The 24306-nt window shown below is 40.9% G+C and overlaps 1 protein-coding gene across 3 annotated transcripts in view; it reads left to right on the top strand.

Moving 5' to 3' along the window:
- Window positions 1-24306, top strand: part of UBASH3A (ubiquitin associated and SH3 domain containing A) — a 47470-nt gene extending 23164 nt beyond the window's left edge. For all 3 annotated transcript variants that reach the window (XM_007064420.4, XM_043538171.1, XM_043538172.1), the window contains 8 exons: window positions 11603-11729; window positions 13793-13901; window positions 15571-15693; window positions 16559-16651; window positions 17821-17965; window positions 21989-22095; window positions 22624-22730; window positions 23747-24306. In XM_007064420.4, the coding sequence (XP_007064482.1) occupies window positions 11603-11729; window positions 13793-13901; window positions 15571-15693; window positions 16559-16651; window positions 17821-17965; window positions 21989-22095; window positions 22624-22730; window positions 23747-23884 (949 nt within the window). In that variant the 3' untranslated portion in view covers window positions 23885-24306. The remainder of the gene's footprint in view (window positions 1-11602; window positions 11730-13792; window positions 13902-15570; window positions 15694-16558; window positions 16652-17820; window positions 17966-21988; window positions 22096-22623; window positions 22731-23746) is intronic.

Below are 24306 nucleotides of genomic sequence, written 5' to 3'. Positions count from 1 at the left end.
AGGATGTCAGTCTTCCAGTTCCCCCTTTCCTAAACTCTCCACAACACACAAACACATTAGACTCAACATACACACACATATCCCAGTATTGCTTCTACACAGTTTAGTGAAAACATGTACACACAAAGCCTTAGCTGATACACACCATAGTGTTTTTGTGTCTGAATTTCCCGGTTTTTTTTAATGTTAGAAAGAATTTCCAACGTCATAGTGGCTCCGGGACACTTTCAAAGAGACCCTGTTTTTCATGAAAGGGGAGCCACTGCTAGATGGTGAATAAAATATGTAATGTTGCTAGTTAGTGACTAAAGCACTCTTTTGTGGGGGGGAGGGTTAAGATTTTATTACCAAGCATAAGAAATGAAAACATATTTTTCAAAAAATGAAAACTGAGATTCAAGGGAATTCCTTTGAAGTAAAAAAATATTTGTCAACTTACGTGATGGAGAAAAAAACATTATGATGAATATTTTCAATACATCAAAAATAAATAATAAACTTTACAAGTAGCCACTCTCTTCGATGCTGTTATAATGTACAAGTGGGCCAATGTTCAAGTGCCAAAAATCATTAATCAGTTTGGCAAAAGATATCTGAAAAATTGAGACACAAAATCTAAACTTTCTTAAATGGCTGATATTTAATTAAGTATAACTCAAACTAATTAATATTTTTTAAATTTATAGAAAACTTTATATCACTGAACAAATTATGTACTGGAAATGTGGGGAAGGTGTACCATTCTTCATATAAAACAAAGAGGCTGAATCCCTGCTTAAGTGAAAAAAAGAACCCAACCTTAACCGGGGTGGCACCATATACATCTCCATAATAATAATAATAATTTAGGTACCTAATAGTTTCACTGAATCTGCATGAATGACTTTAAACTCTCAGTTTCAAATAAACTTATATTTATATGAAATGCAAAATGCTATTGTACAGGAAGGTCTGGCAGGATATCTTTAGAATCGGTCTTTGTGACATGGACTGAATGCTAGTGGAAAACAAAATCTTTCATGCTGTCTTCATTCAGCATATTATAAGATGGAGAAATCCATAGAGTCCATGCATAGAAAAATGCTGGAGATTCTATAGCTGAAGTTCTCATGTGAACACATCTCTTGGAGCTATTAAAATATAGACAAGGATCATCTTTCAAGAATTTCTGCTAGCAAATCTTAGGTTAGAGGGGAAACACACCCTGAAGAATGCTCTCTAGAGCTGTGCCCTCCAGCCGCCCTGGTATGAATCCTCAAACTGCAGGGTCTCTAGCATGCAGAGATTTTGCGTGAGGGCTTCCATGGACTTCAGGGCAGGGGACAAATATGCACTGGAACTGTAATGTCTCCCACATCCATGCTCCCTGTTGCATTTACTCACCAGTTTGTTCCCCTATGCCTGTGTCACAGAAGAGGAGTGTCTGTCCTATCAATTCAAGAGTCTCTTTCATGAGTGCAGAGACCAATTTGTGTCTTATACATAAGTGATTGTTACTCAGGTATAGTCACTCTACACTGAAATTTGGCGTTCAAAGACTCAACCCAGGAACACTTTTCATACCAAATTTGGCGCAAGTTGTTTTTAGAGGGCTTAGGAACATTAAAATAAAAGGACTGTGGCTGCAGATGCTTTTTGGTCCCCGTGTAACTTAAAAATCTTAATGAATTTTAGAAGAAAATATTCTGCAATACAGATCGGCCCCTTAGCCTATGTTCTGCTTATTGCATCTTCTTTCTTCTTGTTTTTCATTGTTAGAGGTTATAGTGATAATTAGAAATGAGGAAATGTGGAGGCTGCTTCCCCACATAGGGCCACCTTGATCTTGATGATTTTACCTCATTTCAAAGGCATCTGTCTCTGTGCTGCATTTTGCTCTGTAGTTGCAAGCTCTGCAGATGGTATTTATAGATAAGAGCTTAGCTTCTACACAAAAAGCTGAAAAACAGTCCTTGCTGTATCCTTGAAGGGAGGGAGCTAACTGTGTATCATTTCCTGTCTGACACATTTAAGAGGTTTTACACACTCTCCTTGCCATGAATTAATATCTGTTTAACATTATACGGGACAGTTCGTAGGTCAGAAACGGCATGCTTTGGTAAGTGTATAAAATAATTTGGCACAGGAAGCATACCCATGGACTAGGGACTCACTTATGTCCCTCCTGGGGCTACACAGTCCTTAGATCTGACTATGTAGGAAAAGCAGGTCTACTCACCTACTTGTCCCACCAACTGGTGGGTGGGTGGGGATGAGATGAAGCCTTAGCTCCACCACCCTTCACTCAATGGCCAAGTGGGGACATGAGTCAGCATGGGGGGGACATGAGCTGTAGTAATTTGGCGCTGGTATAGACCAGAATTAAATTACTATCCACCAGGAGGAAGTAGGAGGAAATTTTTGTATTAGATGGGTGTCTCTTCAGGAAGCACAATCCTCCTGCAGTTATTCCTGAGGTGTGCAGCTTAGGGCTTGTCTACATGGCAAGTTACTGTGCGGCAAGCCCAGGTGTGAATCTGCAGTGCACTAGCTTGCTATCCAGTATTGTCCTGTGTGGACACTGCTATAGTGCACTGAAGGCCCCAGAGTGTGGTTCGGCTTAACCCATTGCTCATGTGGTTGCCTGAATCACAAACTAGCTAACTGGAAGGTTTGGTACAGATCTGGCTTTACTCTAATTTGTGAATCAGATTTTTTCAATATTCATTCCTTGTACTGAGACTGCAGCTAAAAATATATACATACATCCCAGATCATCACATCATTGCATAGTCTATTGGCCTATTTATTCAAGGGAGCAGATTTTTTTAAATATACATGTTTTGGGGATTTCAAGTATTAGAAAAGCGTAAAAGTGCATCTTCTGAAGTCTCCTTGAATGGCACATTATTATTGCATCCCTTTCATGGGGCAAAACTGCAATGTTAGGCTAAATATTGGGGTGAGCCTTAGAACTATATAGAGCCTGATCCAGGCCTGAAGTCAGTGGAAGTGTTCTCATTGACTTCAGGAGGTGCAGAATGTGCTGCCTTCCCACCCGCCACATGCCTGTACCAGTTCACAAGATTACAGAGGTGGACATATGGCAGCTACTACCTTAACCTTCGTTGAATGCATATGGTATGATAGTGTTATTATTGTTATGCTGAGAGGTACTGGTGACTGCATCATTCAGAAACCTCTTTGAGACTGGGTGTGAATGTCCCCTTCTTTGAATGTAACTGTCAGGCTGAGTTAATGAGAAGCCTCCCGACACAGGCCACGTCTACATTAGAGCAGCGACAGTGACACAGATACAACACTGCAGCTGTGTCGCTGTAGCACCACAATGTAGCTGCTTCCTACATTGACAGGAGGGGTTTTTCCATTGATGTCGTTAATCCACCTCTCTGAGAAGTGATAGCTAGGTCAGTGGAATAATTCTCCCATTGACTTAGCAATGTCTACACCAGGGGTGGGAGGCTAGTTCAAACTTACTGTGGTCCTCCAGGCACAAACTGTTTCAGTCATGAGTGACCTAGCTAAGTTGATCTAATTTTTAAGTGTAGACCAGGTCTAAGATAAATGGGGGTTGTGAACCTTCCCAGGAGCTTGGAGTGAGAGGGCAGAGGGGGGTTGCTGAGTATTGTTTGTGTTGTGCATATGAGGGGAGAGAGAACAAACAGAACAGAAAGAGAGGCAAAGGCAAAAAGCAAGAAAGCCAAGTAGTAGCTAGTGAGTACAGTGTGACCCACACAAAGAGAGCTTTGGGGTCTGTTGGCTAAAAGAGGCTTGGGGATATAAACTAAGAAACAGCTCCTTTTGTTCTTGGTTTCTCCTGTGTTCAGAGAAGCAGGACTTTGTACATTCCTTTTACATAAACAAGACTGCATCAAAGAAAATACTAGACTCCATCAATTCTACTTTGAGCTGGAATATGGCTGGGGCTCTGAATTTTGACTAGCCACATGGGTCAAAAAATGCACAGTAGTAGTAGGATCCAGTTTCCAAGGATACAGATTATGGTATTCCTGTTGAACCAAGATGGAACAAATAATGGAGATGCCTATAGAAATCGGAAATGGCCACTAGAAATTAAAACAAGGCCTAAAACAAGAGATTTCCAAGAAAGGGCTTAGAGAAAATTTGGAGGTTGAGATAAGATCCTTGTTGGAGGAGCAACTACAAAGTGCCTCGAGAGATTGGGAAACACGCTTGGGTTGGAACGGTAAAATGGCTTGATGAGGCGACCAACAGTCTGACTGCCATACACTAGAAGTTTTTCCACAAAATAGTGGAGATCAAACAGGCTTTGGCCAATTTGGAACTTGCTAACTGAAATGAATTGCAGCAAGGACTTAAGGAGTTGAAAAATTCGGCTCCAGAAGGAAATCTAAATATCACAGAACACAGTGGCAGGCAGCCACCTGGATGAGAAATTGAGCCAGCCAGAGGACTTGGGAAAGACCAGATATTTGCAACAGATTTCACCCCGTTTGTAATCTACAAAGGCCCAGAGGGGAGCGTTCAGCCTGTCCCAGGTCAGATAATGCAAAAGGGAGGGGAAAACTCCCTAGGACGCTTATTTGGCTCAGTTCAACATTATAGCTCAAATCAATGGCAGATGGACAGAAAAGGGGGTTACTAGCAGCCAACGTGGGTGACCCAGCTCTGAAAGTGCTGCAGAACTTACCTGCAGAAAAGAGACAGAGTTATCCAGACCTGGTACAAGCCCTGGTCATGCACTTTGAAGCTAGCCATCAATCTGAGCAGGCCAGAATGCAGCTAACAGCTAGAAAGAGAGAAGAATCCCCATCTGGCAGAGGACCTGCAGAGGCTTGTGCTCACAGCATACCCAGATAGGAATGAGGCCTTCCAGGATACATAGGCAATGGCAATTTCTAGATGATCAGCTGGAGCTGGACTTGCAGATCAAGATCAGTGAAAGGAGACCAAAGACACTCTGAGAGCCTGTGGAATTTCCCACAGAACTCGAACATTTCTTTGCAGCAATGCACCAGTAGAGGAAACAGCTGATAGTGAGGAAGATAGAAGTTGAATGCCAGGAGCCCTGTAAGTACCATTCTGTGTCTAATATATATGACAAAAGAGGGGATTCTATTCTGGTTCACGACCGTATTGAATGATTAGAAAAACTGATTAATTTGGTTTGTAAAGAAGGGAAATTGGCAATAATACAAAATTTAAAGGAAACAGTCGGTTAAATGCTAATACTGACAAATGCTGACAAAATTGGCCACCAACAAGAAGGACTTTTAAAACTGTATTTCAGGTCAAGACAGACTGTCACCAGTGTGTAGTGAAAGCCTCTGTCTCAGTTCAGGAAATGGTGGAACACCACACTGAAGGGGCAACAGGTGGTGGAGGGTACAAGCATCAGCCCCTCAGTTTTCGTTTCAATGTGCGCAGTTGAACAAACATGGGGGTTTGGCTATTGAGTGTGTAATAGGATCTGCAAAATGCACAGTGGTGATTAGCACTGGCTCAAATATAATAGTTATTAAACCAGACCTGTTAAAAAAGCTAGGGAACAGGGGATCCATAACTGAACCCCCTCCTTGGTCTCAAATGGAGACAGTGACTGAGGCAATGAAACCCATCCAAAAACTGGGAAAATTGGGTTTGAAGATTGGACCTCTGGAATTCAAGCCAGAGGTCTGGGTGGCTGAAACAGTGGCTGAGCTAATCGGATTTGAGCTTGGCTTGGATTTGATTATGGCTAATAACTGCGTAATCAGTGCCAGGAAAGGTGTTTTACAAATTCAGTCTGTGGATGTTCCCTTTAAAGATATAGCGCAGATGAGAAAAATGGTTTGGAGGCTGTTTGTTTGCAATGAACAAATTGGCTTGCCCCAGGGGCCAGAAACCATTGTACCAGCTACACACTGTGGTAGCTTTGCAGCACAGGAAAAATAGGGAGCAGCTGAAATCTAGTTTGAGACCCAGCATCTTAGGAGGAATCTTAGCTGCTAAAGCTCCTCTGGATCTGAAAGAAGAACTGATCCCCATTTGCTTGCTGAGTGCTTCCGACAAGCAGCAAATAGCAAAACAAGGAAACCATTTCAGTGGACAGCAGGGTGAGCTTTAGCATTGTCACAGCTGAAAAAGGCTGTTGGGACTGCCCCTTTCATATTGGACACAGATCCTAGAGCTTACTGTTCCGGGGGTGGGGGAGGCAGGGCGGAGAGAGAATTTCAGCTTGGCTGCCCTCCCTCCTCTCCTTTTGAATCATTTGAAAATGTAGCTGTGGAAGTTGAGGTTGGGGCCTGGTCTACATTTAATAGTTAGGTCAACATAGTTGTGGTGCTCAGGAGTGGGAAAAATTGACAACCCTGAGCACCATAGCCATGACAATCTAACCCATGGCATAGATGCAAAGTAGGTCGACAGAAGAATGCATCGATTGGCCTAGCTACCATTGTTCAGGGAGGTGGAGTTCCTACGGCAATGGAAAAACCCCGTTTCTCACTGTAGGAAGGATCTGCACTATGGCGCTACAGCAGCACAGCTGTGCTCAGGACTGGCCCTAGACCAAATGGTGCCCCAGGCGAGGAGTGTCTTTGGCGCTCCCCCCACCCCATTTGTTAAACTTTTGAATATCTTATTTTTTACTGTATTTGTAGCCCATTTCACAACTTTGATGCACGATTTGCATACATGCTTTATCCCTGTCATATAAGATGATAAATGTGCATGGTAGAATCTGTAAATCTGTATTTATTCATGCCATATATAACCAAATAAAAAAATGTTTCCTCTAAGCTTATAGAAACTTTTTAATTCTAAGAATAACTGAAACATACTAAAATCAAGAAATTGAACTGTGCACCAACATTGGGTGAACCAGTATTAATTAGTGTTACAGTAGGTGACAGTCTTAGAATTTAAACCTAGTCCTTTAGTTCAAAAGGTCACTTTTCTCACCTTTGTCCCCACAAACTGAAGCACAGCTTCAGAGAGATTCAAAGATTGGCCAGTGGCATTGTCAAGCAATAAAATAGCAAGTGATGTCAGTCTGTCATTGGCCAGCGTCGCACAAAGATATGTTTTAATTAGCCTGATCTTCGAAGAGTTGCACTCACCACTCGTGACTGTGAATGGCAGCGTGAGCAGAATCCTCAAAGCTATTCACACATTAGGAAAAGTGTCCTTCAGCTCTGCATCATGAATGAACTGGAGAACTTTGAATGGAGAGTGTTTCCCGGGTGGCAAAATATGATGAATGTTGTCTAATTTGACAAACAAGTCTTTAATCATTGATGTCCGAACATTCTCCATGTGTCAGCGTCCAGTGAAGGTCTGTACAATTGTTCAAGAGTGTTTTCCTATCTGCCAGCAGCTACAAAAACTCCCAGCTCTATTCGTGGTGCTTCATTTGTCTGAACCTTTCTTCAATGGACACTTGAGCAGTGTCAACTAGTGAGCAAAAAAAAAACCTCCCTATTGAATTTTTCTTCCAAGCTTCCCTTCACTTCATCTCTGCCCTTGTAACGAAACTGTCTCTTCTTCTGATGAATGCATGTTTCCTTGAAGACAGGCTCAACTCCTAAGTTTTCTGCCATTTCTTTGGCAGCAGTGATGGCATTTTCAAATCTGTTGCCTCTGGAGGCCACAGTGAAATCAAGGCAGCTTCTCATCCAAGTAGTAGTGGTTGCGATGTCCATTGACTAAGTTTGTAATGCGTTGCTTACAACATTTATTTGGAACAGGATATCGTGCCAAACCACAGTTGAGACCAAAAATTGGAAGTCAGTGATCTGGTTTGCCAGGCTTTGCGCCTCGTGTCGGACTCAGGCCTTGGCTTTACTCTACTGCGCCGGTTCCATCAGGGCATCGTAAACCACAGTTACTTGGTGCCTCAGTGATCTTATGTTGTCAATGTGCCTCTCCCAGCAAGTGTCACTTAGTGGCTTCATGGTCAGATTTGTAACATTGCCCACGAGGATCTTCCACCTGAGAGCTGATGCTGAAAACAGGACTTATCTCCTTTGCAGTACTCTGAAGAGAGAGATGCTGCATCTGACACAACCAGGCTGAGGGAATGGCGGCCACAAGGCACAAAGAAAGCTCTTGGATTCAGCACAAGGATCCGTGCCTGGACGCTACTGTTTCCTCCCTTCACGTTCACACTGTTGTCATAGTCTTGCCAGTGGCAGTCCTGAAGCTTTATTTTATTCTAATTCTAAATGTTCATAAACAGTTCTGTTAGGCCTTTCCCAGTAGAGTCGTCCACAGACCAGAAACAGATAAAGTGTTCCTTTATTTGGATGCAGCCATCCTCATCGTCAACCAATCTTACTGTAAATGATATCTTTTCACTGTGGCTAATGTTAGGAGTGCAGTTCGTTATTACAGGGTAGTACTTTGCTTTGCCAAGCTGCATCAATATGTTATCAAGCACCTTCCTTGCCATAAGGTCACTCAATTTGTTTTGAATTGTTTTGCTGCAGTAATGGTCCATTGCTTCTCTATGAACTACTAGATGTTGGTGTTCATGCATGACATCGTCGTATTTCCCAGGAGCTCTACCAGACTGAGGAAATTACAGTTATGTTCACTGAACAACTTATCTGACAAGCCCCAGAAAATCAAATTATTCTTTGCAAGGAAGAGGGTAATTCAGATCAGACACTCAAGCACGTTCCTCCCCTGCTGGATTTCTACATTAATAATGCACTGGTTTTCTGCATCTATGTATTTTATTCAGCTTGAGCCTGGATTTGACCTCCATCCATTTAGAGTAGGCTGTAATATGGCCTGGTGATTTTTCATGTTGTTTCAGAGCATCAGCTAAATTATGCCAGTAATTGTACCCAGAAAGCAAAAGCAACAATTTGGCATTCTTGTCAAATATTTTGCAACAAAAACAGAACATTTTGTCAGTTAATTTCGAGTAAACTAGCCAATGCCGATTCAGTTTCTCACCGTACTTGCAAAAAGAAAAGGAGGACTTGTGGCACCTTAGAGACTAACCAATTTATTTGAGCATAAGCTTTCGTGAGCTACAGCTCACTTCATCGGATTCTCTAAGGTGCCACAAGTACTCCTTTTCTTTTTGCGAATACAGACTAACACGGCTGCTACTCTGAAACCTGCCACCATACTTGAGCACTCTTTCACAGTGTGACTTTGAGAAGTGTCGCTTCTGCTCATTTAATGGAAATCTCATATCCTTGATTTTGTCTGACCTGTTCAAAATTGTGCAATCCGTATTGGCGGCATTTAGGATCACTGGCCATAAAGAAGGATCTGATGTATTGATTTGTGATGTGCAATTTTTCTCACAGCTGTTTCTGTCATCATGCTGATTCTTCTTTATCGTTTCTCTCTTTTTCATGTAAACCAGATTTTTCTTTGTCATTATTCTCTTTTTCATGTGAGCCACATTCTTCTTTATCATCACTCTCCTTTATGCCACCAGGAAAACTGGATGATTCTCCATCACTTTCCTCACATTTCCATTCCTTATCTTCAGGTAAATCTGCTAATTCCTTAGTAATAAGACTTCCATCATTTATGCTTCACTCCTCAATTTCTTCTGCACTGGGATGATCACAACTGCTTAAAGTCTGGTCTATGTTCTTCTGTTTCAGATATCTTCCCATTAAATTTACCCCTGACTGCAAACTAGATTGCAATTGAGATTTTCACTTCCTATACTGAGCTCCTGACGTCTTCTTCATGGGCATCTTTTTTGTACAGGGGAAAATAGACAGTATTAGGGAGAGCAAAAGTCTATGTTCTGCAGTCTTAGAAAGTCCTCAAACATTATGTGTAAAGCATGGCAAAAGAAGAAACAGTATTTCTTTTATATTGTTGCATAGATATAGATTCACTAGATATCTCTGGCATCTCATTAAATATGTCCTTTATTAATCACTACTTACACTCTTAAGTCTTAAAATACAGTACACTTTCATAATTACACAATAAAACAAGGTTCACAATATTGCAGCTAGGCTCTCACTTCAGATCAGTTTGTTCTTATATCTCACTCACTGACTGACTGGCAACGCCACGCCCCGATATACTAGTGAGGGCATGGCTGACAACATTCTAGGAGGTTCAAGGAAAATGTAGTTCTCAAAGTCTGGAAGGTTCCATGAGATGCTACAAGGTCCAGAACATTCTAGGAGGTTAGTGAAAAATGAATCCACATATGGAATACCTGAAACATTTTACTTCATACCTTCTATTTTCCTTTTTTTCAGTAACAACCAAAAATTGTACCCCGAGTTCGGCGCCACCCAATCCCGGCACCCCAGGCAGTCGCCTGCGTTACTTGCCCCTAAATCCGGCCTTGACTGTGCTCTGTAGTGTTGTTGTGTAGACATGGCCTAGAAAAGTTGTTATAGAGATCAAGCCCACAACCTCCATGCAAACAGAATGAGCAGGGTCTGCTTCAGCCAACAAATTCCACAGAAACAATAGGGATTGCCCAGGTGGTTGAAGGAAAGTCCGTCAGGGAGTAAAAAATCCCAAAGGGTTTTGGGTGGGAATTAAATCAATTTGGATTGATGATGTGAAAACATCTTGACAGAAAGACAGCGGTCATATGTAGATAGAAAAGGAGTACTTGTGGCACCTTAGAGACTAACCAATTTATTTGAGCATAAGCTTTCGTGAGCTACAGCTCAGAAGTGAGCTGTAGCTCACGAAAGCTTATGCTCAAATAAATTGGTTAGTCTCTAAGGTGCCACAAGTACTCCTTTTCTTTTTGCGAATACAGACTAACACGGCTGCTACTCTGAAACCTGTCATATGTAGATAGCCTTGTATCATTTGGCGTGGGTCATACAGGGTATCATCATTTTGGGTACCATCAGAATTATGGGCAGTGCTAAAACAGGAGGAGCGTTATGCTGAGAGGTACTGGTGACTGCATCGATCACAAACCTCTTTGAGATTGGGAGTGAACGCCTCCTTCAATTAACATAACTGTCTGGATAAGTTAATCAGAAGCTCCCCCCTAAGGCAAACAGGGATTGTGAACCTGCCCAGGAGTTTGGACTGAGTGGGCAGAGGAGGTTTGGGGTGTGTGCGTTTGCGTGTGCGTGCGTGCGTACATGTGTGCATGTGTGTGTGTGTGTGTGTGAGAGAGAGAGAGAAAGTGAAGCAATAGCCAGTAAGCGTAGTATGATTCTGGAAAAAGCCAGAGAGTGATCTTGTGGGTTTGTTGGCTAAAGAGACTTGGTGCCATAAACTAAGAAACTGCTTCTTTGTTGTTGGTTTCTCCGGCATTCAGAGAAGCAGGACTTCGTACATTCGTTGTACATAAATAAAACTACATCAATAAGACTCCTTCAGTTTCTGCTTCCAACTGAAACATCTCCAGGACCTCGAACTTTGACTAGCCACTCAGGTCAAAAGGGGCAACGTTATTTATTAACCACAATCTGGCAATAGCCTGGCACTTATATTAGTACTGTGGGATCAGACTTTCTCATATACAATTTTGCAAAGCATGTCAAAACTTTTTATGGTTCTGCTCCCACTGAAGTGAATGGGAATCTTGCCTTTGACTTCACCTGGATACAAGATCAGATCTTAAAAATCCCACCTCTCTATGTGCATCTGTCTGTTGCTTCTACTTTTCCCACAGAGAATACACTTTAACTCCAGCTTCAGGACTGCTCCCCAAGAATGAAAATGAACCAAGACCTAAACTGAATGGTGAAGTCCATAACCCAATAATGACAAAGAGTGTAACCCAAACACTTGCTTTCCAGGTAATAATTCTTCATTTCTTACTCTTTGACAGGTGCATAAATATCAGTGCAGGTAACATGCTTATACAAATACATGTTTTTAAATGAACATTTAATATCAAATTTCAATATTTTCTATAGAGAAATTGCTTTTACATTTCTTAATGACTCTTTGCCTCTGCCTGTAAAAAATAGCAAAGCAAATGAAAAAAATACATAGTTTCCAGCTGTCAGCTTTCTTTATGTGCAAGGAGTAAACAGATCCTCTAAATATAAGCAAGGCTTGTGTCCAACTGTGGAGATACGGCTTGGGGAGCAATGTGCAGATATTGCTAACAGTAGGCGTTGGACCTAATTCGTCTCTCATACCAGTCTGAGGCCTGCATAACACCATTTATTTCAATGGATTTACACCAGTGTAACTGAGAGCAGAATTGGGCCCTTTGTTTCTACTTCCTTGGCCAAATTGATTTTATTTTAGATATTTATATGCCTTATAGTAGGATCTTAGCACCTAGTCTGTAATGTCTTTATGTGTTTTTATATATATCTATAATAAATAGGTGTGTAAGACAGTAGCACAGTAAATTAGTTTAAAGGGTCACCATCAACACTGGCAGATTTAAATTTTTAACCTCTGCCCTCAAAATTGATGTGGTTTGTTTCTCGGGGGGGGTTGTTTTGGTTTTGGTTTTTTACAATGTATACCCAGTATTTATTAACAGATCGCCCAGCAAAGGGCAAGAATTTGACTAAATCTCAACTTCTCAGATGGGCTCCTCACTTGGGTGCATGGGGTCTGATGTTCATGTGACCTGGGTGCATTTGTGTGTGTAGCACCGTTAGTATATTCTGTCTGCAGCTCCTTTCTTGTGACCTGGTAGGGGCCTGAAATTTGCAAGAACCCTGCACATTAGAAACAAAGGCTCTTAGAAATACTAATCCCCAGAAGAATGTAGCTAGCAGCCAGAATGTAGAGGATGTCCTGCTCAAAACCAGACCTCATCGTGTTCCCTTCAGCACCCTGAAAATATTATGACTTCCATGGGCATAACACCTCCTTGACAGCACAGCTTGTGTGCTCCTCCTCCCTTCTCTCACAGAGCCCAGCTCCATGTTGGAGTCCTAATTTGAACTGCAGTATGTTTCTTGCAGAAGTTCACATGTTCATTTTGAGAGGCCCTATGATGGAAGTTGCTCCTGCACTCAAGTTCCCTCAAAACAGAAAAGCAAGACTGCAAAACCCTGAATCATAATCTTCCCACTGCAGTTTATTAATATCTCCTTCTAAGGGTACTGCATGTGTGCAAAGCAAATGGAGATGTGACTGTAGCATGGGTAGATACACCCATGCTAGTTTTAATCTAGCTAGCGTGGGTAACAATCATAGTGGCATGGATTTCAGCTCAGACTAGCTGCCTCAGTACAAGCCCACCGGGGACCCTGAGTACATACTTGGGTTGTTAGCCCACACTGGGGACCGTACGGCCACATCTTCACTGCTATCATTACCTTGTGCGAGCTAGATTAAAGCTAACATGGGTATGTCTCTCTGTGCTACAACCACTCCTCCATTTGTGTCATAAATACACCCTCAGACGCAAAACAAAATCTGTCGCTACTGAGATATAATAAGATGCAGTGTACAGTGGAAAATTTGAATGCAGGTCTGTCTGTGTTGTCAGGATTCCAATTCTCCTTATCCAGCTTGCTCTGTCTATGTTAGTATTTTAACATGTGTTTGTTAAAACACCTTTTTCCTAGTGTAAACATGGTCTTATAACCTAATCTATAGCCACTGAAGTCATAGTTCTCTTTCCATTGATTTCAGTGGACTGTAGATGAGGCCTTATATTTCTGTGTGTCTAAGCACCTCATCTGTAAAATGGGAATAATACGACTTCCTTTCTCCCACCCTTTGTCTGTCTAGTTTATTCAAATGATTGTAAGCCTTTCAGGAAAGGGACTGTCCTTTAGTATGTGTGTACAGCACATTGCAAGCCTGATCTCAGTTGCAGGTTCTAGGTGCCACTGCAATAAAATTAACTAATAACACTAAAATATAAATGGGTCATGTCATCCAGCTTTCTCAGACTGTGGCTCTCAGAAGAGGCCTGTTGGTGATGCGCCATGGGGAGAGAGTGGATCATGTTTTTGGGAAGTCCTGGATTCAGCAGTGCTTAACTGCAGATGGTACGTAAAAGAACAGGAGGACTGGACCTTAGCAAACCAGACTGAAAAGAAAATATTGTACCATGATGGCAGTGATGCGTAAAGTCTAAATTACTACTTGTAAATGTCTGCGAACCAGACTGAACTTTAGTGCTGAAGAAAGCAGTTATTCAGAAATACCCTTCAGACACAGAAAGCCTAGTAGTATCATACAGTCAAAGTGATATGGTAGAACCTTAGAGTTACGAACACCAGAGTTACGAACTGACTGGTCAACCACACACCTCATTTGGAACCAAAAGTATGCAATCGGGCAGCTGCAGAGACCAAAAAAAAAAAGACAAATACAGTACAGTACTGTGTTAAACATAAATTACTAAAAAAATAAAGGGAACGCTTAAACAAAAGGTTTGACAAGGTAAGGAAACTGTTTCTGTGCTTGCTTCATTTAAATTAAGATGGTTAAAAGCCGCATTTTTCTTCTGCATAATAAAGTTCAATACACATATTAAAGTGTATTAAGCCAATGTTTGGTTGTAAACTTTTGAAAGAACAGCTATAATGTTTTGTTCAGAGTTACAAACATTTAATAAATAAATTGGTTAGTCTCTAAGGTGCCACAAGTATTCCTTTTCTTTTTGCAAACATTTCAGAGTTACAAAACAGCCCCATTCTCCAGGTGTGCAGAACTCTGAGGTTCTACTGTATTTGAGATATGCACAATCGATATACGATCTATAGTCACTGTACTTCCCATGTAGTCATCCTACATATGCAATACTGCACAAATAGAGCTGTGTGAAACTTTACATTTTTGTCTCAAGTTGATGTGCAAAACATTAATTTTTCACCAGCATTTTCAGAAATTTAAAAAATTGATCAATGACCAAATTTCCCTATTTTGTGTGGATAGCCATAGCTTTTCAAAATTACAGTGTTGATCAAAATCATGACGCTGTGCTAGTCAAACCCAGTCAAGAATAACTGGAGCAGACAATGAGATTTTGTGGGGAAATGACAAAATGTTAACACTGGCTTAGGTGGAAAGTCAAGGTTGAAGGGTTTTTTGGCCTTCAAAGCATGATTCTGAGGTGAAAAAAATTTTTATATGTATACATTTGGGCATGAGGGAGGGAGAGGAATTGTGTTTTGCTCATGGTCTCCTGGGTTATGTTGGAAATCAGACAAGATGACCATAATGAGCACTTCTGGCCTTAAAATCTGTGAATTATTTTCTTTTCTATTTTGCTATGAAAACATTGTTTTTTGATAACTTTGGCAATGGAAAAAAAGGGTTTCCACCACTCTGATGTGAATATATGTCTCTGGTGAATTTCACAGAGCATCTGTTTTCTCTGGTGTTCTGCTACTCTGGAACTCAGAGGACATGTGTCATTCTGTCAGAGGGTTCTCCCCCTGGCTGTCTTTCCCAGAACCTAATGAAACTGGGCCATAGTGAATCAACAATTTCCCTGGTTTGCTTTGGTGAATGTAAAATGCAGTATCCCTGAGGTAATATTAAGGAATCACTCACTCCTTTTGTTGACCAAGGGGACAGTTAGGGTTGGGTTTTCAGAAATAGTTGCCTAAAATGCAGAAGAAAATTATTGTGCATGCATAACAGAAATGTGTTATGTATGTATTACTACGGCCTTTATATAGAGGGATGAAATGTTCTGTTTTGTTTTAGGAAAATACCACAGAGCAGATCTGAACTTCCCTGCCAGTCTGCCAAAACGAAGAGACAGCATCAAACATTTTGAATATGATCCTCCTTTATCATGCTGTGGTGTTTTCCAGTCTAGACTTGTAGGTAAGTTAGATATTATTCTAATAGGAATGAAAAGGGGTGGAAGAAAGACTTCTGTAATCTGTGAAAGTGCACATTGGCTTTACCATAGGAATGCTTCCTGGCAGCGTAACTGGTAGAGTTCCTTTATGGGCAGCAGGAAAGGGACCTTTCTCTTTCACGTGGGAACTCTACAGCAGGGTGGAGAGCAGGGCCAATTTCTCATGTAGTGCAAGAGCCAGCCTGCTACCTTATGGCAGGGAAGGGTCAGAGCAATGTGCCACAACACTGTACATTCCGCTTCTAGTCTGAACCGGAGCAGTGAACTGTAGCATCTCTGTTGGCTAGCTAGAGTGGGGCAGGACATGCGGTTTCTTGGTCTGTAGACTGTGTGAGAGCAGTTCATTGGGAGTATTTGATATTTGAGCTGTATTGGGTAATCAGATTGAATACATCTATCCATGATGTGTTTCTGTTCCCTGCTTTGATGAGTATAACTCTCAGAAAAAGGGTTGTGGTGAAAATACCTGTCTTTCTCTAAGTGCCATTTACAAATTTAAAATTTACTTTCTGTGACTGTTTTTCTACTTTCAGAGTAGCAGCCATGTTAGTCTGTATTCGCAAAAAGAACAGGAGTACTTGTGGCACCTTAGAGACTAACACATTTATTAGAGCATAAGCATTTCCTCTTCCCAACAAATATCCCTTCTGGTAAGCTTGTTCACCAGAATATTTGTGGAAAGTGAATTAAGTATTTGTGGAAAGTGAATTAAAAAGAGGCATGAGCGCATTCAAAGTCAGTTTATTGTAAAGTTCAAACTAATATCTGTGAGAAACATTTTGCAGTAGTACTAATGATTGTAAAGAGCAACTCTCATGTGTATTTCAGGAGAAGCTCTGCTGGAGAAACAAGAGGCAGTTAGCCATGTATACTGTTCCCCTGCACTCCGCTGCGTACAGACAGCTCAACACGTGCTAGAAGGTAGGTTAGCAAAACGGTTATGTTCTTATGCCACACTGGATATTTCTGAGTCAATCTTCTTCTGAGCCAATGACAGTGGAGCAGCTAAAATGTTGCATGGCTTTTTGAAAATTTACTTTTGCCTTTAATCGGGGCTGACAGATATTTCTGTCTAGAGCAAGGGCTAGGTGGTAAGTGAGGAAGTAATAAAGTTTCCCTGCTATAATAGTACAATCATATTCAATTGAATTATGTCCAATAAAGTTAAAACAGAATCTAATATTGTATAAGACAAAGACATATCAGAGTATGTAGAATTTAACTTATTGGCTAGACTCAAATTGTTATACTTAACTCTTCCATGAATGATTTTGGTCATAAAATCAAGTGTTTCCATTCCATTGAGGGGAAAGAAACCTGAGACTTTCTCCTGGAAGTTTGCCTTTGCTAACAAGAGGTTTGAGACCTCCACATTATTAAAAACTAGTCTTTTTAAATGAAGAATCCCGCATGATAGGTGACTCAGAAAATTTCTTTTAAAATCACAAAGCCATGGATGATAGGACTCTGTGATTCCAGAACTGGGAAGGAACACTGCGTTTCTGCTGGGAATTCACATCACTGTGGCTTTCTGAGAATACAGAGTAAAACCTGTTACCTCTTTAACAGGGAGATTTTTCTTTAACACTATGTTTATAGGTTTGGATTTACTGCTCCACAAAGACCCAGTGAGCTACAGGGTATATAAAAAAGCATAAAACAATTTTCTTCTTGATATTTACTTACCCTGTAACACCTTTGAGGAGCGAGTTGTTGTCTCCATCTTGTTCTGTACCCCACAGAACACAGTGGCATCACTCTGCAAATAATAATGGTTTGAGAATAATGGTTTGAGAATTTACACTTACAGTCACTCTGGCAAGAATATAATATACTTTCTTCTCCCCCCCCCACCCCCCGGGGTTGCTAGCTTCAGAACTTTACCAAGTATTGTTTATGCATGAGGAGAAGGGTATTTAGAAGGACTGAGACTCCATGTAGTCAACATTATGTGTACTTAATGGTCTTTGTTTTACATTATATTTTTACTTTGTTAATAAAATTATTACCAGGAATAAGGTGCCATGTGAAGTCAAAGCTTAAAGCTCTGAATGCACTTTTCCTTTTTAAAAATCTCTTATTTATTGCAGGGCTTAAATTAGAACAAAAAATTAAAATCAGGGTAGAACCTGGACTCTTTGAATGGACCAAATGGGAGGCCAACAAAATAATTCCCTCCTTTATGGCACTGACAGAACTGACAGAGGCTACTTACAATATAGATCCCAGTTACAGGTAAATGCTGCACGTACAGTATGTTAATGTGTATTTCTGATACCTCTCTTGTTTTTGGCAGTTCTTAAGTCCCACAAGACAGTGTTGCAATGAATGATTCAGGATTTAGGCCATTGACTTCAACGGAGAGATTAGGGGCTGAGTAAAGCCTATTTGGTCCCAAGATATGATGTGCAGATATATAGTTAGTTCTTTCACGACATAATTCACTGCTTTTGGGCAAGGTGACATACTAACGGGCAAATCATTCTTACATGTATACAGATGGGTGAGTGTGTGCGTAGGGTCTGAATCCTGTTCCTATCAAAGTGAATGGCATTGACTTCAAGTTTGCAAGATCAGGCCTATGGTTGATTATCTAAATATTTTAGACTCTCATGATGGACATCCATATTTTTGTTTTACTTTTAGCTAAAAACTATGAGCCATGTTTTGCTAAATGTGAAAAAATTCCCCTGTCATGTCACATTTCAGCCAAGAAAGAACTGTATTGCATTTTGATGGGGGGTGAGCTGGGGAGGTCAAGTCCTTTCCTTGGTGCACAGCTCAAAATTGAGTGAGGATTTCAGAATTTGTCCCAATGAGGGCTGATCTCACATGATCCCGTAGCTGCCAAGATTCGCACAGGTCCACATGTGAACTTCTCAACAGTAAGAAAAAGTCACCAATTTTCAACTAAGCCCTTCTAAACAGCAAGTGTAAGGGAGACAGACCCCATGTCCCACACACGCTGGAGTAGGGAGTTGTAGGAACCAGGGGCAGCCCAAAGGTGTTGGGGGAAGAGAGATGAATAAAGCAAGGCATCTGTCATTCTAATTTTATAGGTTGTCAGGATGTTAATGTTCCATTAAAATAGATTTCTGCATTGCATTCTGTGCTGTTTTTTGTTTTGCTCAAAAATAATCACTGGACTCGGCAAAGTCTCCTTTCTGGTCCCTGCCTTCCACAATGTAATTCTGTGGTTTGGTGCAGGTTCTGAATGTTTGTAAACCACAGCAGAACAGGAAACGACAACAGGCCTTGAATCTATTCTAGCCTCTTTTCTTGTTCACAGTGCCATGCTGCATTACCCCTGCAGTGCATGGCCAAACCCAGAAAAATCACTCGGTCAATAAAGGTCCGTAACTCTGGGGTTTCCCATGTGTGGACAAGTAAAAAAGTGTTGTGCCTTTATAGTATTTCTCAACACAGAGCAAAATCCTTCATTTCAGAGTGAGTGAATAGACAACCCCTTTCATTTTCCTAGGTTCAAAATTATTCACAGCAAAGTTACTATTTTCCCTAGTTTCTCACTTTCCATACAAACTCACTAATCTAAAAAAAAAAAAAAATCAGTTGTTATAAGACTCCATAGAGACAGGCCATGATTGAAGATGGGTAAAGCACTTAATGGGTGGAGGGGAAAACTGTAAAGTGTTGCAACATTGCAGCCAGCCAGCAACTGAAATATCTAAATAAACTATAAATATGCATTTTGTACATCAGTGAAAACAGTGCAGCGTCCTTCCCCAGATGTTGCATGTATGGCGTGCTGGATAATAACATGAGAGCTCTCCATGTTTCTAAAACAAAACTGGCTCTTTAATAAGACAATTGTTTGTAGAGATGCTGCAACTGCAGCTAGCATTCTAGTCATATGCACACAGACTGGCTTCCTGGTGCCTTTTCCAAACCCTTCCCTGCTGAAACCTGTGCTCCTTCCTCCGAGTGTCATTCAGGAGTAAAGCTCACATTTCTATTCGCTCTATCCCCACCCCACGTGAGGGATTATAAGAGACTATTATGTCCTAGCCCCAGTCATCTGCCATAAATCAGAGTTTAAAAAGGTTAATTCCTATCACATGGCCAGGGTCAAAATCCACTGTCTCCAGTAGCTACTGTTACCATATTCTCCCGATACATGTAACTTTGCAACACCATTCCTTCCAACTCCTTTGGCTCCTCCTGTCTTCAGAATCCTCACTATTATTTCTTTTGGGAAGAGCCATTGCACGTGTTTCTTTTCCATGTTTATGGCCAGGCCAATTGAGGTCTAAGCTTTGCTTTTTAACGCCATCACTGACTCTTGCTCAGTAATGCTGATGCTTGCTATCGATATACAGATATTATAGTCCTCAAATACTCCATCACCATGGGGGCTCTCCAAATTAGTAGACGCCATCAAGGTTTCACATCACTTCGAGTACTTTTTGCAGAAGATAGCATCTCTAGGTCACAGAAGAGTCAGTGAAATCTGTAACCTTCCTGAAAGGACTGTGCTCAGTGGTGAGATTTTTGCAAAGTCAAGTAAGATATCTCTACCCACTGATTCACATTTAGATTATTTAAGTAAAAGTCATGATCATCTTCTGGTCAGGTCCCTGATCACTCCCCATCAATAGAGGTACTCAGTCTAAACTAAACTGATCTTTAATGGCATTAAAGAAGCAGCATTGTAATGGATAGGGTGCTGGACTGGGTGTCAGGATACGTGGGTTCTGTTCCTGAATCAGCCACTGATCTGTTAGGCAAATCACTTAACCTCTCTACCTCCGTTTCCTCTTTCACATTTTGTCTTTCTTGTCGATTTAGATTGCAAGCTACTTGGGGCAGGGACTGCCTCCACACATATCCAATATGTAGAGTACCTACAGTATGGAGCTTTGATCTCACTTGGGGTCTCTTGGCACTACTGTAATACACAGAATGACCTAGTATCGATGATCACACACTGAAAGATATCTGCATTCCTCACAGGTTTTTAGTTACTACTTATTCCCTGCTATCTGAATTGGTGCTTGGATACTGTGTTGAATGGGTCCCTGTAAAAGTAGAGGAGGAACACTTAATCGCCTATCTAGTCATTGTATCTCTTATTCAGTGTTGGTCCCATGGTTTAAAAGCTCTGAGGACAGTCTGAAATTCACTTTTGTACTGTCTGACAGGTATAGTACAATAGCCCTACCGTACATCAATCTACTTTCTACATTTTCACTGCTCATGCTGCATGCTGGTTTTAAATGGGTGAGATAAGCTGATCAGATTCTGATCTTCTGTGTGGTTGAAAGAAGTTAGCTGGTGTAGTTTCCCGGAACACAGTCATTGTATGTGCCAGAGCAACATGTAGCTGTGCAGGTCTCCAGCTAACAGGAGAGGTGACTTTACAGGAAGAAATAATGAAGGAAATAAAAACTTTCCTTTGTCCGTTTACTCGAGACTTGATGGCAGAACCCTAAATCTTTCAGGCCAGATCCTCAGCTGTTCAGTGGAGATACGCTGATTTATAGCGGCTGCAGATCTGGCCCTTAATTTTTAAACACTATTTTTTACATGCAGGGGACACCTATACGTAAAAGAAACTATCAGGTCAGATCTTGAAGGCAAAACTGCCCAAAATCCTAAGACTGGCCCAATATTAATAAATATTCTTACTGGTCTTTATAAAGATTTATTTTTAAGTAAAAAGCAAACAAGGATTGTTTAATTTGCTTTGTCAAAGCAGGCGCAGGTAGGGATTTTTAAAGGGACACTAAAGCCAAGGGGCCAAATCCTGGAATCAGCCATATCATTGGTGTCAGTGGGAGTTCTGTATAGGTAAGAACTGAGTACGGACTTCAGGATTTGGCTCAGTTTTTAAGCCTAAAATCCATCCTACCTGGACAATGATTTTTTTTTAATGTTCTTGCCTGGAGGAGCCTATATTTGTTTTTGTTTTTTTCAAACACAAGCATTTCTCGGGTATAATTCTTATAAACTGCATGATCCATTGTGAGGCTTACTAAGGGATGGTTTCTGCTACCCTTATTCACATTGGATAGTATCTTATTCTGTGAGTTCCTCTACTGGATTCAGTTGGACTACTTGCAGAGAAAGTTACTGTTTGGTGTGAGTTGAAGTACCATGCTTCAGATTAGTTCAATCTCTCCGGTAGAGATGGTGTAGAGGTACCGGTTTATTTACTGAGCTTTGATAATGTTGATAATGTCCTAATAGAGAAACAAATGTTACCTAGATGAGTGACTCCTCTGTGGTTTTTATTATCAGATGTACTTTCCCACTTTCCTCCCTGGTGCCATCGGAAAGTTATGAAGAGTATATAAGCAGATGCTCTGCAGTTATAAAACAGATTGTCAGTGACTGTACAAGAAACGGTAAATATTTCACATTCTCGCGTTCAGAGCCTCATGTTTTCAACGACAGGATCAGAAACAGCTTTGCCATATGAAATACATTTAATGTGGATGCTTGGTATTGCCCTGTCTTTGAGGTAGATTATTGAACATCATACTAAATTAATATATCTATTACTTAAAATAGAAATAGACAAGACTAAACATAAGGCAGTAAAATACTCCATTGCTAAATCATATTATATGCAGAGTCTTAATTTGTCAGGATGTGACTTGATGCTGTAAGGCAGCTTCTTTTCTCTTCTTTTTTTTTTTTTTTTTTGAAAGCTTCATTCCCCCCCCCCCCCCGCAAGCAAATGCTTGCTCTCATTAGTTGAATTGCATGAAACATACCAAACATACCAAATATTTACACCCGCCCAGTCTATATGTCACACAGCTCTGCAAAGATGAACAACACAAAAACAGCCAATAAGCATAACCAACACGCAGTGAATTGCAAAGTCACAGTTTTCTTTTTTCCTTCCTTTAATTATTTTGGTGTCGCAGGTATCATCCTGATAGTGGGTCATGGCTCATCCCTGGATTCCTTCACTCGACCTGTACTAGGGCTCCCCGCCAGAGACAGCAAGGATTTTGCCCCATTGGTTAGAAAGGTAAGAAGTTTTTCCAACAGGAAGCTCTTGCCCACCATTTTCTCCTTGGTATATTTTCAGTAAGGAACATAGTCAAGCAATGGGCTGTTTGTTTTTTCAATTGCTCACGAACGAGAGTTACTCTCTGATTCTGGAGGGAGCTGCACTCCGTAGTTCTAGCACACAACTGGCTGTCAAAAGATGTGAGTTCTACCAGTCAACTGCCATGTGACCTTGGGCACGTCATGTCCTCTCTGGTGAAGATTTTCAAAGGCACAATGGCACCAAATTCCCATTGAAAGTCACTGAGAGGTACACACCGAACTGCCAGGTGTGCCTTTGAAAATCTACCCCTTGGGGTCTTGGTTTGTCTGTCACTAAGATGGATAACTGTGTCCCCTCTGCATCTCCCAAGGTGTTGTGCGGCCTACGTCAAGAAACCACAGCTCCCATTTGGAAAAGTCGGTCTGTAAAGCGGTACAGTGAGGTGCCATGTTCACTGTGTCTCAGTGAGCCCAAATCATATTTGCTCACTTTATGAATAAAAAGGTGATGTGTGTTGCCAGTACTACAAGCTCATCCTGGGATCAGATGACCAGTCAATGCTTTCTGGTTTGTACCAGAATCACCAGTAACAAAGATTCTGTAAGCCAAATTTTCCCTTCCATTTTACCCGTTGCTCTGGTGTTAGGGAGGGGAGAATTTGGTCAGCAGTGTGTTTATTACTGGGGATGATGTATGAAATAGAAAGAACATAGCTTGATCATCAGATCTCTGGAAGAGCTTGTGGAGCTGACACAAGCTCCACTACTGTCCAACAGATAAGACTCCCTCATGCTACCAACTCATTTTAGGTCAAGTGGGAGAATATCTTGATATGTATTCCTAAAACGCTCTCAAGGTACACACCCCTGTTCCACAATGAAAACTGTTTAATTACACTGTGCTTTCAATCTATATGGTATGTCTTCCCCATTTCCAGTGTATTCAGGAAAGTTCTAATACAAAGTCCTGCTGAAATCTCTCTGTTTTTCCAGATACCTTCACTGGGCATGTGTTTCTGTGAAGAGCTTAAAGAGGAGAATAGATGGCAGATGATTAACCCACCAGTTAAGACGTTAACCCATGGATCAAATGCAGCATTTAACTGGAGAAATGGCATACTGGACAGTTAGAATCTATACTCATTCATTATATATTTCAAAAAAGAAGAGAAGACAAATATTCTTCCTCCTGGCTCAACACAGGCCAGTGGTCTGTCCAAAATATTTAGAACTTGAGGGTATTTTCCTCTACTACTTGTATGAATTGTCAACGCACGGAAAGCACTTTTGAAGTTTTTGTGCCTGAGTTCTGTTCTTGTTACAGCGACACAGAAGAAAAAACCTATTAACTGACATAAAAATGAACGATAATTCATCCAGTGCTGAAGAATGAACTTTTAAAACTCTTTATTTAGACTAACATCTGTAATGATATATATAGATATATATATAACTGACTATAAGTCTCGTTGCTTGATGCACTCATGAAAACATATGCTTATGTCTTCAAGAACAAAGTACAATCAATAAAGATTTAGACATTTTGTTTCAGA

Source organism: Chelonia mydas, chromosome 1, assembly GCF_015237465.2.
Source record: "Chelonia mydas isolate rCheMyd1 chromosome 1, rCheMyd1.pri.v2, whole genome shotgun sequence".
Lineage (NCBI taxonomy): Eukaryota > Metazoa > Chordata > Testudines > Cheloniidae > Chelonia > Chelonia mydas.
The sequence above is the reverse complement of the archived record's forward strand: the minus strand, read 5'-3'. Positions and strand labels throughout refer to the sequence as shown.